General features: G+C 38.4%; 1 protein-coding gene across 1 annotated transcript; it reads left to right on the plus strand.

The window, feature by feature from the left end:
* Nucleotides 1-11,146: 11,146 nt before the first annotated feature.
* On the plus strand, nucleotides 11,147-16,167 carry tmem19 (transmembrane protein 19). The gene is made up of 7 exons (XM_030780937.1): nucleotides 11,147-11,268; nucleotides 11,624-11,780; nucleotides 11,918-12,031; nucleotides 13,126-13,263; nucleotides 13,496-13,750; nucleotides 14,250-14,459; nucleotides 14,607-16,167. Exons 2-7 carry the CDS (start codon nucleotides 11,645-11,647, stop codon nucleotides 14,768-14,770), a joined length of 1,017 nt encoding a protein of 338 aa, XP_030636797.1. The 5' UTR covers nucleotides 11,147-11,268; nucleotides 11,624-11,644; the 3' UTR covers nucleotides 14,771-16,167.
* Nucleotides 16,168-17,100: the final 933 nt, after the last annotated feature.

Genomic DNA, 17,100 nt, shown 5'->3' on the forward strand with positions numbered 1-17,100 from the left:
AACGGGTTAACAAATCAAGGGCAAGAGATACCATCCTGCCTGATTATTTTCATTGGAGTTGTTGTCTGTTTAACTGGGGAGCACTGTTAGGACACTGTGATTAAACAGAAAGGCTATGCACTGTTATTCTTGATCAGTGCTCAGTGGGCAAAAAATATATAGATTTCTCAATCAGGTTTCATAAACATTATGATGTCTACCTAGTTGTTGTATAGTTTCCATGTTCAGAAACCCAACATTAACCAAACATTTGCCATTTCAGACTAACTAAATATGACACAACAGAATTAAAGTAGATCAAGCCTAGTGGATATCTTTGCTGAACAGAAAGACCACACACGTTGGAAGATGACTGCTGCTGAAGTTCCTGTTTACCTTCACATACGGAACCACCATCAACGACCAACACATTTAGGCCAGCTATATGGATAGGGAAGGAGCCTCAGTTTTCAGTCTGGAGGTAAGTGAGTGGTTGGAGGGAGAGAAATACTTAGGTTGACAATATGTAGCTGTGCTTAATATGTGTTTTAATGCAAAAAAACAAAACAAAACAAAACTCTAGATGGTCAGAGCTCTACCGTATCACAGACCAAATAGTCACACACACAGAGAACATACAATCGATGAAACTCTTATTCATGGCAATATTTGCCCCGACACTGTGCACCTCTTCACTGAAGGACAGAATGTGACATTGAATTATGACCTCTGTGTTCTGCTGTTATCAGAGAACAATAGATTTTGCTTGGGGGTCTTATTACATTTACAGTAAGTACAGCAGTACATCATGAACTTGATTGAACAGATTCTCAATAATGCAATGCTTTATCTCACTAGCAACTTCAGACAGATAAAGGAAGGGCCCAGGAATGAACTACAATGAGGCAATAAAGAGTTTTACAGTCCAGTACAGGTTAAGACAAAGAATTGATTGCTGTGAAGAGCCATTACAGTCTGACGAAAATTGTGATTGAACGTAACATAAAGCAAATTTTAAAACTAGACATATTTAATATAAATTCACATAAATTCAGGGTTCAGGGTTTCTGTGGTGGAGGTTACATGGATATACTTACATAATAATGTTGTCATCATGCTGCTGTTTTCAAAGCCCAGTGAAGTCATTGTTCAGTGAAGTAATCTGTTCAAGATACTCAGCCTACTCAGAGTGCAAAATTATCTTTTCAGTGACTATTTAAAATCCAGCATACACCACAGAAAAATATATTTTGAGCATACTGGTGATTATGAGCCACTGTGTGTTACATCTTTGTAAGGTCTGAGATTCTAAGATTCTAGGTTCTATTGTTAACTCATATGGCACAGCACCTGCTGGCTAACCTTACTCCCCTTCCCTGCTTAGTGTTTCTTTAGACATAAATGACTTGAGCGTTTTCCCTGAAAAGTGTATTGACTCACTTAAGGGACATTATATTCCCAAAAAAAATTTCTGTGGAAAATAAATAGCTGTGAATATCTGGAAGCGTTTATTTGCCAGTATTTCTGCATTTGACTGAAGCCTATTCCTGCCCTGCATGTTCTCCACTTGAGGCTTGCCCACTGAGTCCAATATGGCCAAAGCCCAATGTACAATAAATGAGACTGCCATCTCACAGCTATGTCCATGATGAAGATGGAACGAACACTCAGTTTTAGGGATGATTAAATGCAATTGTATGGGATGGATTTGGTTCATACAAACTGAAGAAGAAGAAGAAGAAGAATCAGCCTTATCAACACCACTATCATTGCCTTATTTTTGCCACCGTGTATAAAGGACAGCAAGGCCTTAGGGGGAGCTAGGAATAATGAAAAATCACAATTTGTAGAGAATGTAGCACAGTATTATGAACTTCACCTGCACATCTGCTGAATAAATTCAGGTACGATTTGCTTGATTTTGGTGGACAGGGAACAACGTGGATATTTTCCTTTTTTTAAAAAAACGCCTGAGAATAACTGTTTTGTATAATAACTGGACAGTCTTGATGAAGCCATCAGTTAACGTTCGCCCTTGATTACTTCACCTCGGTTTAACTGAGTTGCACGGAGGGTTGGCACAAGCCCACAGCACATCGATAACCCACTCCGCTGATCGAGAACAGTGGAGCCTCTTATGAGCCTTTTCCAGATGTACGATGGTTACGCGTTCTGGCATCCTTTTCACGTGAGGCCTCGGTATCGCAGAGTACATGTACTGAATGTCGTGTGAACTTCACAGACTTAGGCACAGAACTCAAATCAAAAACACTCAAAAAAGCATGATTTCTGGAGATACTGAGGAAATAATTTGGAGAATCAAAAACGACGATTTTCGATTGATGTTTGTATGTTTTAGTTCGACTGATCCCCAAGTCCTCGCGCATTCCGTTGCAACGTTCTCTGCGATCTGATTTTCTTTGGAAAAAATGAATAATTATCTGACCGCAATACTGCTTCTCTTGTACACTTTTCATATTAATCTCATACTTTTTCAGTCATCTTATTTAAATTATATTTGGGAATTTGAAACGCTTTGCTTCTATTTGATGTTGCGCATACATGTGGTGTGGGTATAATAAGGAAAAATGATGAAATGCTTGGCTGTGATTTTTAATAATGCCATGTTATTTTTGCAGCTCAGTAATCCGGAACTAGATATTGTTGCCATCTTGCTAAGGTCATTCACACCTCTCTATCCTGGAGTGATAACTCATGATACGAAGCAGTTAGCCAACACACGATCTAAGTTAACCGATGTTTATGCAGACCGAGGCGTTAGGCACGACTCAAACGGTGAGAGCATGCATTCCTGACATGACTGTGTACAGTGAACTGTGGTCACCGCTGAAAGGTTATGCGAAGTCACTGTTGGCCCATTCGTTAGTTCTTGGTTACCTTTACATATTTTCCTTTCTAGGGCCAAGGGACTGACCCCTTTGACATGCAGCTGTTTTCAATAGGTGCTGTAATTCTGTGTGCGTCACACTTCAAAGGCACCAATAAATACCCATCTAAATCAATTTCGTGCTGTCCTTGTAAACAAAGCCCCACACGGGATTAAGATAATAATACATTCGCACTTTTATGAGCGCTGCGGTGAAATATTCAAAATGTGACCGTCGTTATGGCCCAAGGCAAAGATTCTGGCATAGGCAATATCCGGTTGACAATTTTGAGGAATTGCGAACATTTAATTGAATATTATTACTCCATGTGTGCAATAAATGGGTAACATGGGATCCAGCTGTCAAAAAACCCGAAGAACGCTACTCGGAGAAAGAACGGTTGTCACGTTACGCAAAGCCAAACGCTTTAAACAACTTGTTTTGCGATTACTCAGTGGCCCAGTTAAATGTATGCACAGTTTTGGAGGAATTTCGTTGAGAGATATGAGGCTGGTCTTTAAGCAGATAAAAAGGTGACGACTATTTCTGTTTACTTCAAAGGCCCCGTAGGCACGGATCTAAATAACCAGAATAAGAAAGATGTTCAATTTTCACACAAATTATAAAAAAAAAAAAATTGTAAGACGTAGCCTACAATGACTGAGACATGCGATAAAAGAAAATTTCAGCCCAGTTGTTTTAGTCCAGCAGAGAGCCTTTGCAAAGTAAACACCTGAACTATGGGCAAGTGTCTATCAGTAGACTGCAGCCTAAAGACCATTCTGCTTTGGGGAAATCTGAGCCTTTTCCAAGCTTGCCGCTCATAAAGCCAATTATAGTTGATAATTATTTGTGTACATATTCACAGAGATTAAATCTCATTTCTTTTGACCAGAGGCTCCTAGAAGGGGTATGAGCAAGCGGCATTAACAATGTTGAGGTTCCAATCTTCTGTTTTAGCCCTTGATTTTTTTTTCTTTATTTCCTTTTCTTTTCTTCACTGCTCAAGGCCTAATTAATCTTTCTGGTGTGTTTCTGTAATCATCTCATGTTAGTGAACCAACCATTAGCTGTATTTGGTTCTATTTGTGTTTTGTTGTGTAAACAAGTGCTAGTTTAAATCATTCTGTCTTACTGGCAAGCACTAAACTTTTCAAACTCTTATGTTTGTATGCTAAAATTGTATATATTGAGTAGCAAATAAAAAGGATTGCAAAGTAGAGATAAGAATCCAAGTGAAAAGACATGAATATCTGACATTCATTAGATAGAGGACTGGATGTGATGATGCCTGAAAAAAAGATTTGAGAAGGGAAAAAAAGAAATTCTGAATATGAAATAAAAAAACATGTTAAGCTTTAAACATTCCCATTGTTTTTTGACATTTCCTAATAATAAAAAATTAATTTTGTAAAATTAATTCCATAAAAATCCCACTGTGGCTAATTCCATAAAAGTCTGTGTGTAGATAATCATCTCATGACCCTCTCTGACCATCCATGTGCTGAAGACTTATTGTGCTGAAGAAGAGAATTATTTGCAGTATGTGAGTGCAGGAAATGCACTCGAGGATCAAAGATGTGTCAGACAATTTCAGCATAACTGGAAGCTGGATTGGGAAATAAAAGAATGATTTGATTGCACAACAAATCCATCAAAACTAACATCTAAGTACTCTCCACATTCCACATTTTAGACTACACTCTGCTTTCCTGTGTTTTGCAAACATAGCCCATGACCTGTCAAATACAGGTGGTGGGAATGAAATAAAACTAAGATGAAGAAAATGTGGAAATGTTTGGGAGTCTGCTAATCTTACTGCATTCTTTGGCTTTCTAAGCTCTCTACTTCAGCATTTTTTCTTTCCCTGTGTTGAACAGGATGTCAGCCAGCAGCAACAACAGCCTTGGATAAAGTGGGCATGGAGAATGATTAAAAAATATTCTCAGCCAAACTGTAGATTGTAGCTGGACAATGCCACCATTTGTTATAGAGAGTTGGAAGTATTGAACTAAAACCTCTATGTCAGATATCCAGTCTGTTTGACATTGTAACATAATATTCAACAGTGCAGCTACAAATAAAACTTGTTTATTGATGTTCTGCTGCAGTTTGGTTTATAGCACACCATAACCACGGTTGGACCGTGATATTTCAGATGTTAAGAAATACGGCTACATCTCCATCGGTTGTGATGGGAGCAGAGCTCCTCAGATGCAATGAAGTTACTCAATATTATCGTCCGTTTGGACCAAAGTCTGCAGTAATACTGATCAAAACAGACAAGAAACAGATGCAGACAATGGAGTACAAGTTATGAACCTTTGAGACTACAGGGATCTCTCCAGGTTGCCAGATTCTCAGAATGTGTGTGGTTGCTGAGAAACGTGGTTCTGACAACCGTCATTCTAAAAGCACTAAGTACAAATATGAAAAAGAAACACTGGCACGCCAAAATATGCACACACTCACTGACACACACACATTTACACATATCACAGACACCTACACACACTCACAGAAATGCATGCTGTGGTAGGAAAAAAAAGGAGGGGGGGGAGTTGTGAGAGAGAGATGAGATGAATGAAAGAGAAAGAAAGTACAGCATGCTAAGTCATTAAATACTGATATGTTTTTAAGTTCTGAATAGTCTATCAGAGTGGAAAGATAGTTTTGCTGTGCAGTTTCTCTAATTATCTGTCTTACTATTGTGGTTAAGTGAATCTCCTTAACCACAATAATAGGCCAGTGCCTCGAAATATCAGGAAGCTATGGCAGCAGTAATAGATCTGGATCTGAGCTGAACTCTTTCCATGTGTAATCCACAAGTTTATCAGCCTCTGCATCTGGAGAACAGATGACAAGAGAGATAGAGCGAGAAAGAGAGAGACAGAGAGAGAGAGAGAGTGAGCAGAGCAATATCTACAGACATTTGAGATGGACAGGTCCCTTATCGTTGTACATAGTAAATATTGTCATTCTGAGTTTGTGGTGTCACATGAATTTGACTGATTACTTAACAATTACATGGTGCCTGTTTTAGGGCTATGATGATGCTTTGAAATTTGATGAAGTATATGTTCAGTCTCTAATGAGGATGTACCGCATGTGGGAGAGACCACTTACCACATCATTTATTGTTTTCACTTGGTCGGTCTGCTGTGGTTTAGATGTTTTGGGGTTTTTGAGTTTTGCTTTGGGACTACATCTGTCATCACCGATGGTGTGTGTGTAAGGGCTTGATGGGGGGATGGGCAATGTTTGGAGGGCCTCTGCTCCTGAGGAAGGAAAGAGAGAAAGGGACAGAGAGAGGGAGAAAAGCGGGTATCAGATGAAAGTCTTGCCGTTGTGGACACAGATGCATATACCTCAGGCAAATGTCTGTGAGGAGCAGAGAATGTTTACAGCGACTTATCTATCACCAATGCCCCTTACTCCCAAACCCCCCCCCCCCCCCCCCAACCCCAATACTATTCACCCCAGTTCTCAAAGATGACAGTGAGGATGTGCTCAACGTCCTGTAGGTAACACTCTTATCAGAGTACAGAAAAAAAACAAGAAACAAGTGAAAATATTCTATATAGATGTACTGTAGTGTATGATGGGGCTTCCTCTGTGGGTTTTAGATTTTACTTTGGTGCCACTAGATTGACTTAGAGCCAATGAGTAATACAGAAATGATTCATTCTTGAGGCTTCAATTCCTTCAGACTGTACAATTGCTTTCGCTTAAAAAGTTCTCCCCTCCATCTGTAGCAAAGAGCAACTCACACATGACAAGGATAGGGTGAGGAATGGGCAAAATGACATAATGCTGCTATGTGTCCTGTTGTTTGTTTGTTTCTTTAACATACCACACCGAAACTGTTTTTGAAGATTAGCTTGAAGACGGGCTAAATCAAACAGATTTTACCACACTCTCTGAATCAGTGAACAAGGAAACCAGTTGTTTAGTTTTTTTTACTTTCATCAGTCAAACAGACAGAAACCAGGGAGACAAGTGTTCTCACCCATAATAAATGTATACACCTTCAAATTGCAAGTGCATTCTCAAAATGAAAAATAAAAACACATTAATACTGCATAAACAAAAATTTTATTGTTAGGAAAAATCCACCGTAAAAAAAACAGTGATATAAGTACTATACAACTTTAGCACTGTTTGCTATCAGATTTGCAAAAAAGCTAGAAATAACTGTCCAGACAATTAAAAGCAAGGCACTAGAATGTTGTCCTGTTTTTACCATGAGGTGAAGAAGTGAATTTTGTTTATTAGTAAGTAAAAACCTTGTCCTGGCATCACAGCCTTTGCCTTGCTCGTCTTTATAAAGTTGCATACAGAAAAAGACCACATTTCATTCCTCTAAGGGAATTTGGTTTGGACATTTGGCAGAATTGATATGATCAGTGCAGTCTTTTGTCCAAATCCAAAGTTGAATCTCAGTGTTTAAGGTGATCTGATATGGTTGGTAAAACCCTGCCGATCCACAGAGAAAGCTCTGTGGGATTGTAAAGTGGCTTGGATCTAAAATTGAGACTCTTACGGAGAGTCAGGTTTTTGTTGCTCTCCTGTGTTGGGTTTTAAATGCCCTACAAATAAAACGCTTGTAAAAATCTGCTTCCCGTGCTCATAAACAAATTAAATAAATATAGCTTTTCAGGGACCAATATCCTTATTTTTCTCAGTCTTTGGTTCAGTGACAAACAAAATCCTTTTAGGGGTCATTCGAAGACCAGGCCACGTTGTCTTCTAATGCATTTGAGGTAAGGAATCAAGGATTATAAACAAAATGAATGACATCTGTCAAGACATTTAGCAAAGCACATTGCCTTTGCAATACCCATATTATTTTATAGCACACATGACCTCTTTCCCAGTGTTCCTTTGATATGGAGAGCTCAGGTATCACTTGTCTTATATTTACACAGAAAATATAGTGAGTTGAAATGTCAGGAAAGAGGATGATGTATAGTCATCAAGCCTGCAGCACAGAGCAACGCACCCCAGTGAGGCACACTGACCCCTGTAGCAAAGAAAACTAGACAGTTAAAGATATACCCAAGTGACATTTGTTTTTGTAAACTTGCTGAACCAACAGTTGACCTCTTGTTGAGGTCTCCCTCTACCGTGTTAAGAGAGTATTGCAAAGTATTATTTTCAGGTTTCGCTCCATCTCTCTCTCTCTCTCTCTCTCTCTCTCTCTCTCTCTCTCTCTTACACACGCACACACACACACACACACTCCCACTCGCAGACAACAGATGCACACACAGTGTGTCCTATGAGCAGATCTAAGAGGGTGAACTGAAAAATACTGAACATTTGAAAACAAAGAGCATTGTTTGGGGAATCATGATCTATTATCGTCACTCTGTCCATCCAAAGATGCACGTTTCTCCGCAGACAAGACTAACAAAAATATATGCTCTTAAACAACAACAGAACAACAAAGTTACTGAAATAGAAAACAAAATGAAACAAAAATTCACTGAATTCCGTAACTTCATCTCATATGTGCCCTTGTCACAGTGGAGCCGTTAACACAATGATGTCCACAAACTTAGTGGTTTAATACATTATAATAAAAGGGAGTCTTCTTCTATCCCTGTAAAAAAAATCTCCTGTAACCAGGAACCACTGAAATAACAGTACATACATTCTATGCAAGGTTAACTACTGCTTCTTAACTATATTACCCTATCTTTTCATTAAAAAAAATACTGTAAAAACAATGGGAAATGAAGTTAGTGGTTTGAGGTTAAATGTGGCTGTGTGGTTGGTTTTGAATTTACAGTGACTTTCCCATAAGCCCTCATTGTAAATGGTCTGAAGTGGCAGTGTCAGCACCAGACAAGACGGGAATCCCATGGAGGGCCATTCACCACAACTGCTACTGATACATTTGGTCTGGGCTTTGTGAAATGCTTTGGAAAAATTACAGTATTGCTGTAGGGTGGGAGAGATTCAGATGAGTGACAGGCCAGACCACAATGCAGATGGCTACTTTGCTTTCATAAAAACATGTAGAGTTGGAGAAAGAATTATAAGTGTAGAATCCCAAGGCTATCATGAAGCTGCCACACGGCATACAAACCTCTCTTGCCATGATTAACATGACAGGTTCCTTTTCAAACCTTCAGACCCTGTCATAAAATGTAACTGTAATGTGGTGTAATACAAAAAAGTGTCAAGCATAATAGATCTTGTGGTACTGTGCAACAGCATCAGCTCATTTTTACCAACTTGGTCTTTCGAAGAGCAACAGGCTCCCTCACTTTGCCTGTTATGTATAGTGCAGGCTTTTGGTCTGTTTGGTTTCCTACTCTTTATAGTCTGTACTTCCCTAGACTTTAATCAGTGTAGTTAAGCACAGAGATACTGTCTCTTTTTCCACTAGTGAACATTATGGAGATTACAATGAGGCAGATTTTTATAGCATATTAAAGAGGCCATGGCTGAAACAATATACCATGATTTGTTCCAGTGTTGTGTCTCAGGCTCCATGAATCAGCATGATGGCAAGGACAGACTCCATCTCATTGCATTTAAAGCCAGAATCAGTGTTAATAGCACTGAGACCAAGTGTTGTCCCACCATCAGCCATCTAAGGGACAACTGCTCTCTCTTTTAAGGTCTTTCATTGTCTAATGTTGTCAATATGCTGTGTTTATGACTGTAAACATAACTGATCTTTGTGAATATTAAATATTTAATTATGCAGTTCATTTTTGTTTTTTAAGTGACTAAAACAACTTAGTATGAAATTAATATCACATGGTGATTGTATTGGACTGTAAAAAGTGGAAGTCGTGGGTCAATCTGCAATTTCTTAGACATGAATACAGTACACATTTGACAGTCCTGTTAAATCTTTGTCATATACTTAATGATAACATTAAGTATGTGACAAAAACATTTTTTTCTAAATGAAGATCACACTGAGAACTAGTACGAAACAGATGCATTTTTCACTTCAGATTGCTTGGCTGAAATTCACATCAATTTAAAAGTCCAGAGGACTGAGAGAGTATAAACTTGAGTTGAGCACCACCTATTGTCAAAAGGGACAATGACTGATTTACAAAATCATTCATCAAATTGTACACTGCTGACCAAGATACCAAAAATAATGTCCCTGACATTTCCAGAATTCTCTTCACTGATAGGACTTTTCTGAAGAAGGCATTTGAAATATGAAAATGAATGACCAAACAGACCCCCGATGCAAATTTGAATCACAGTCATGCAGAAAACATTCCTCTTGTAAACCATATGCTTGAAGACATGTGTTATCGAGAATGGAGGTTTGTGAGGGCAGATTCTACAGGGCTAATTCCCCGATCTCTGACTGTAAACCTCAGACAGTCTCATCCAGCCCCCTGAATACTCAGAAGTACTTTCATTTTCAAAAGCTTCAATGTTTATAATGACAAACAGAACTATTGATGCCCATCCAGTTTAACACATAAAGGACACATTCATCTTTTACACCATATGAAAATTGCTTTCATTTTGCCTCAGTATTTCAGTTTCTTAGAAAGCAAAGGGCAAGTATCCATACCTAATGACTAAGAGGCCTTATAAATAAGAGGAAACGGACAAATCTGGTGCAAGGATAACCAGAGAAGCTGTGAAAATCACTGATGGAAGATACTCAGTAGTGACTCCCCTTCTTAATCCCACGTGACATGCTCATATTTGATATGCTTTTCAAAGCAGGAACGACCAAGAGCGAAATTCTTGCAGACACATTTTAGCCTGTGGTAACATCTTGTCCATAAATCTCCTGCTATTCAGTTGTAAATTGGGTAGGTGAATGTTCTTTAACATTATGCTTAAAAATCTGTTTTAGAATAAGAATTTGTTCCGGTGTTATAATTAAAACACAGTTACTTGGTTACTGGAAAGGTTATTTTATTTTATCTGTTTGTTTTATTTCTTTATTTTGGAATCGCAGTTTGTTTAGCACTGACGTATGAACGTAATAATAACTATGCGTTCATACCCATGTCTGCTGAGCAATTCAAGTTAGATGTGATTAAAGTAATGTAAGGTCTTCGTTTTGCATGTATTTTGGATTACATTTTAAATTGCGAGATAGAATTATTTTGTGGAAGATGCAGAGATTATAGAAATTTGGGTTGGACTACTGGTTAGAGACGTGCATAATCTTCCACTACTAGCATAACATATCTATGACGGTAAATTTACACTGCTTCTTTAAGAAGACGCGCGGTACACGTTTTCACTTCCTGTTAGCTGACAGCGTACTGTGGGATTTGTTGGATTGTATGGGGGAGCGTGTTTTCGCACCAAATAAATACTTTTCTGCTGTGCAGTGGTTGAAGTCGCTCAAAATGGGACAAACAGGAGGCAAGCATCGAGGCTGCTACTATTACAGGTGCCTCCGTAGGCTTTTTGAATCACTAGTTAGCGTCAGAAGTCCTTTGGAACAATCTCTCAGCTAGACCAGCTTGCTAGCTAAACTAGTCAAAGTCGCTGTCAGTCCCAATTGCAGGCGAGCAGTAATCATTCAAAATGATCTTTTTATTACTGACATTACTAACTGTTTTCGTTTATTCACGCGCAGACGATTTCTTTTAGTCGTAGTCCGTAATTGTTTGGCCAGATGACTGTCTTTGAATGCAAAGCTTACAGCCTCTGAGTTGTAAACTTTGCGTTGAACTGTTTGAAATTCATTGACTGATTTAGCTGCGCGTACAACTATATCGCACTTACTGTAATGTCTTTTCCAGGCCGTTTTCTCGTCAAGAACAATGAAGTTGCAATTTGAGAGTGATATGCACATGAGAGAATACGTCAAAATGATGACTGATATGATTGTGCTGTGTTTTACTTTGGCCATTTCTCTGTCGTTTTGGGTCATATCCATGACAGCCAGCACATATTATGGTGAGTACAAAGTTAACCTATAAGTGAGTTATGGCTTCAGTTTAGAAACGCCTTTCCTTTATTTCTTAGATAAAAGAAAAATATATTGCTAATCATAGTTATAGTATTAAATATGTTTTCATTTCTGTACATTACAGGTACATTGCAACCTGTATCACCGTGGCGATGGCTGTTCTCGATCCTGGTTCCTCTCTTTCTCTCCTGCCGTGCCTTGAGGAGAAAGAGCCTTGACCATGGAGGTGCCCTAGGAGGTAAGGTTGTGCAAGTATAGACATGTTGTCCATTAAAATGTAGAATTTTTAGCGAACAGGACTTTGGGAACATGCACTAGTTCTACATCCAGAGTTTTACTGCAGAATGAAACTCCTACGTGCCTGATACTGGTGGCTGTTTTCAGATTAAAAGGGTTCTCTACATTATATGACCCACACACTTCAGCATTGTATTTAGTTATCCTAATTAGCCCTAGCAGTAGGCCAAACCAGTTGAGTTTCCTGCAACAGCAACAAAGCCATACTCTATCGCCCAGTCTTCTGAGATTAATTTTAGCTAGCTGATAAATTACTGTGTTTTAAGTATTTTTGGGTCATATCTGCTTTCCAATGTTTTATTTAATATACAGAGAATAAAGACTTTTTTTTTTTTACAAACTGACTGGAGCAAAGTGTAAGTAATTTTGAAAGGTCAAAAATCCATTTTAAATCAGAATTTATAGAAAGAAAATTTAATCATGATGAATTTGTTACAGGCTAACAAAACAGGAAAACAAACAGTGCCAGATTGATCCTTAATGTGTATGTGTGGGTTATCTGTGATAAAATGTTACACAGTACCTAAGCCTTTGTTTGCTTTGTATTTCCACAGCTAAATTATGTGGAGGTTTTGGTCATGGAGTTTGAAATTAGCCTGTTATGTTCACCATGCAAACCCTGAAAATGTAACAGTATACTGTTCACTTAACTATATGTGCAGCAAGTATGGGTTGAATCATAGAGAATTTTTCTGACCATGTATTTGATATCATGTCCTCCAACAGATATTTATGGTGACTTATAAACACATTAACTGAATGCCAAAACACAGCTGTGCTCTCCGTTGTCATCATTGGCTCTCTTCGCCCTGCAAAAGTAGTGTTTGTGCATTATTGAGCTCTAGGGCTGGAGAATTGATTTCTCAGCAGCAGCAAAATGAACGTTTTATGTGGAGAGACACATGACAGGCTCATCTGAACAGTGCACTTATCCACACTGACAGACTAACATGGGCACGCTCTAAATCATGGCCACATAAAATTTCACTGCTGTAGAGTTCATGATTATTTGATTTCACACCCCTGTCGTTGCAGCATTGTTGGTCGGCTTTATTCTCACCATGGCCAACATGAGCTTCTTCTCAGCCTTGCTAGCATTTTTCATCACCTCTACCAAACTGACCAAATGGAAAGGAGACATCAAGAAACGCTTTGATGCAGAATATAAAGAAGGTAAGGTACCATGAAATGTCTTTTATGTCACTTTTTTTTTCTTTTTGCCCTTTTTACAAAAATCAGTTCTTACTGCTGCTTTTCTTTGGCGTTTATCTTATGTCATTTGTCTTGTGTTCAGCTGGTTTTCTTCATTGTAAATGGCCATCTGTGTCTGTTCCACCTCTGAAACTGGCCTATTAAAAGTCATTGTCTTTCCCGCGTTGTTTCCTCTCCGTTGCTGTGGCTGAAGGAGGGCAGAGAAACTGGGTGCAGGTATTTTGTAATGGGGGGGTGCCAACAGAACTTGCCCTGCTCTACATGATTGAGGTGGGCCCTGGGGAAATACCTGTGGACTTTGGGAAACAGTATTCAGCCTCTTGGATGTGTCTGTCCTTGCTGGGGGCTCTGGCGTGCAGTGCAGGGGACACCTGGGCCTCAGAGGTGGGTCCTGTGCTCAGCCAGACCCCACCTAAACTCATCACCACATGGAAGGAAGTCCCGGCTGGTAAGTGATGTCAGGTTTGTCAAGTCATGTTTAGCATTACAGATCAAAATTGTGCTTGCCATCTTTTTCTTTCATTTATGGTGGGCGCTGTTGCTATAGAGACTTAGATTTTTGCCTCTGGGAGCAATAAAGTGTATTCTTTTCTAATGCACTCCTTTAAGAACCCATGCACACAGATTTGAAGGTTAAAAAAAAAGAAAAGCAGTGTCTTCGAGTGGTAAAAAGAAGGAATTTGAGAAATGCAGAAAAACAGAGGTTTGCCAAAATAACTTTGGTAATTTAATAAAGCTAATAAAGATAAGATGAAATAAAGCATTCCCAGTAATGCTTCAAACGTTGACCATCTTTAATCCATCTTCAGCACAGGCTATGCTGTGAATCACTGCCTACCATATCTGCCTTTTCTTCAGCTCTGTCTACACACATTTAATGGAACTAAATATAGTTTGAAGTAATCATGCTTATTTACTAATGTTCATACTCTATCATTACATCACAGGTACTAATGGAGGAGTCACCCCAGTGGGACTTGTGGCGAGCCTCTTGGGTGGAGCCACTGTGGGCATGGCTTATTTCATTGCTCAGCTTCTCTTTGTAAAGGACCTGCATTTGGCAGTCCCTCAGTGGCCCATTGTCGTGTATGGAGCAATGGCGGGCCTGCTTGGCTCACTCCTGGACTCCTTCCTGGGAGCCAACATGCAGTACTCTGGTAAGCACTGAAAAAAAGATTACAACCAGTTTTAATGTAACCATGTTTTAAATTTCAAAAAAGCCAGGCAGCTCTTATTCTCTTATTCTTACTCTATTCATGAATTGATACTTTCCACAATAAAAATGTTATTTTTTCTTGTTCAAGGATTTGATGAAAGCATCGGGAAAGTTGTGAATTATGAGTCAAAGACGACAAAGCGAATATGTGGTAAACCCATTCTGGACAACAACGCTGTGAACCTCTTCTCTTCTATTCTCATAGCACTCTTCTTACCTGGGATAGCATGGGGCTTTTGGCCCAGGCAGTAAACCCGACAGTTTCTACAGAATCTGAAAAACATCAAATTTATAACATAATCAAAACATTTTGTCAAAAGTGTTTGTGAAAGAACCGGATTTCAGAAGAGTTTCTATGGGTTTTAACAGTATGACAGCCCTATCTGTAGTCCAGATTGAGAGAGATGCTTGTCAGCACAGACTCAAAGCAAAGTTCCTTGGTACACTGTGTCTAAATGTCTTCAATACTATCTGTACAAGTAGACTGAGTTGTTTCTCTTTTTAAATGTGAATACAAGGAAGAAACTACAGAAGTGTTTTGTTTTGGGGTTTTTTCCCAGTTAATCAGTTAATGTTGTTTTACATTGAGTGCTGCACAAATGTGTTTTTGGAATATGTATGACATGTCATTTTTTGAGAAACACTGGCTTTACTTCTTGAAATTTTATTTTAATGATGTTCATATTGTGTTAAATATCTCCAGATCTTGAGGAGGGAAGCTGGTCATGTGTAAGTATGTTGTCGTTGGGAATAAATTCCCCTCTGTGCAGTCAATTTTTAATACAACCCTTTTCCCTTGACCCTTACTCCATAGCACTGTGTGTTAGACTTACTAGGCACAGTGTTTACAGAACTGAGGACTTGGGCGAAGTTCAGTGTCAAAACAGAGGCTCATGCAGCTGAGACTGAGTTGGGTTACGCTGCCTGAGAGTGTTGTAATGCAACCTTATGCCTCTCTGCCAAGTTCTTCATAGGAATTGGTGAAGCTGACACTTGTTCTTTCTGTATGGTCAATGATATAAGTATAAACCCGGCGTGGGTTCGAGCCCCACGTTGGGCGCATCCTATTTCTTGAGTGAGCTGTCCAGTCTCTTGAGAATGTTGTTTGTTTTTCTTTTAAATCAAGACTGCATACAGGAGCTGTTTATGAAATGCGATTTCTACAGAATACAAACAAATGGTACATGCAGACTGCAACTGAATGCATCAAAGTAGCACATCTGCGTAAGATACGCTATTAACTCTCACATTATTTAATTTCACAGTACAGCATCACAAATCGTTCCTCTTAGGCAGGCTTACAGTCTTACTCAGGCTCCACAAAGTGAATAAAGTATAGCAAGTGATGCCTGAGAGGACTGACCTTTTAATAACACTCCAAAATATCCATTCACAATGTTTGTTCATAGACTGAACAATTAATCGGTCACTTGTGGAGTGTCATAAACTGGTTCAGTATACATATATTAGCCAACAGCACATATGAGTCCGGCTTAGATCAGTCTTTGAGATTCCAACCATACGGTCTTTCTGCCTTTTACCATTTGACTTTGTTTTGGTAATCATCTATTGAAAAAAACATTTTTTTCCTTTGTAATAGAAAATTTGAAAATGATTTGACTTGAAAATTAATAAATGGGGAAACATTACCTTGTGCTAAATCATGTGAAACCTTTTAAAACGATTTTTGTGTTCCTATGCTATCATGAAGCCTGCCTTGTGGGAGTCGGGAGGCAGACTACATCATTGTTAGACCTCATATACTCACCGTCTTTTAATGGTGTTATATATAGTATTGTGTATATTTTACTATAGATATATACACACACACACACACACACTATTGTATAAATAGTATACTAATTTATATTGCGCAAACATATATGAATAATACATATAGATGGATAGATAGATAGGTATGGCAAACAGGTCGACACTGTTTACAGAGAAACGTTGAAAATTAGTCGATATTTCCAGTTTACTGATTTGTTATCTGATTATCCTATACTCAGAATGAAAAACAAATAATTTTGCACAATTCAAGTACCAATGTATATACACAACACTTTTTTTTCAGTTTATCAGTATTTTATCATATCATATTAAAATTACAATATAAAAATAGAAAACAGCGAAGCAGCATAGATTAGAATGACGTTATTGCTAATAATTTGCTCATAAGACTACATTCAAAAGACGACTTGGATAGGTTGACATTTTCTAAGTAACATGTCCATGCAATTCACTTGGAATATTTCAAATGTCAACGCCCAGGTTTACTTTCAACATTCAGACAATGTTTGCCCATTAACAGACACTGAAAAATACAACTTGGCTATTTGTTATAGATATAGATATGTATGTAGATATGGCAAACAGGTCGACACTGTTTACAGAAGAATGTTGAAAATTAGTCGATATTTCCAGTTTACTCACTTATTATCTGATTATCCTATTCGCAGAATGAATATCAAATAATTTTGCACAATTCAAGTACCCATGTATATACACAACACTTTTTTTCTGTACATCAGTATTTTATCATATCATATTAAAATTACAATATAAAAATAGAATCAGAG

This window comes from Chanos chanos, chromosome 1 (genome assembly GCF_902362185.1).
Source record: "Chanos chanos chromosome 1, fChaCha1.1, whole genome shotgun sequence".
Classification (NCBI taxonomy): Eukaryota; Metazoa; Chordata; class Actinopteri; order Gonorynchiformes; family Chanidae; genus Chanos; species Chanos chanos.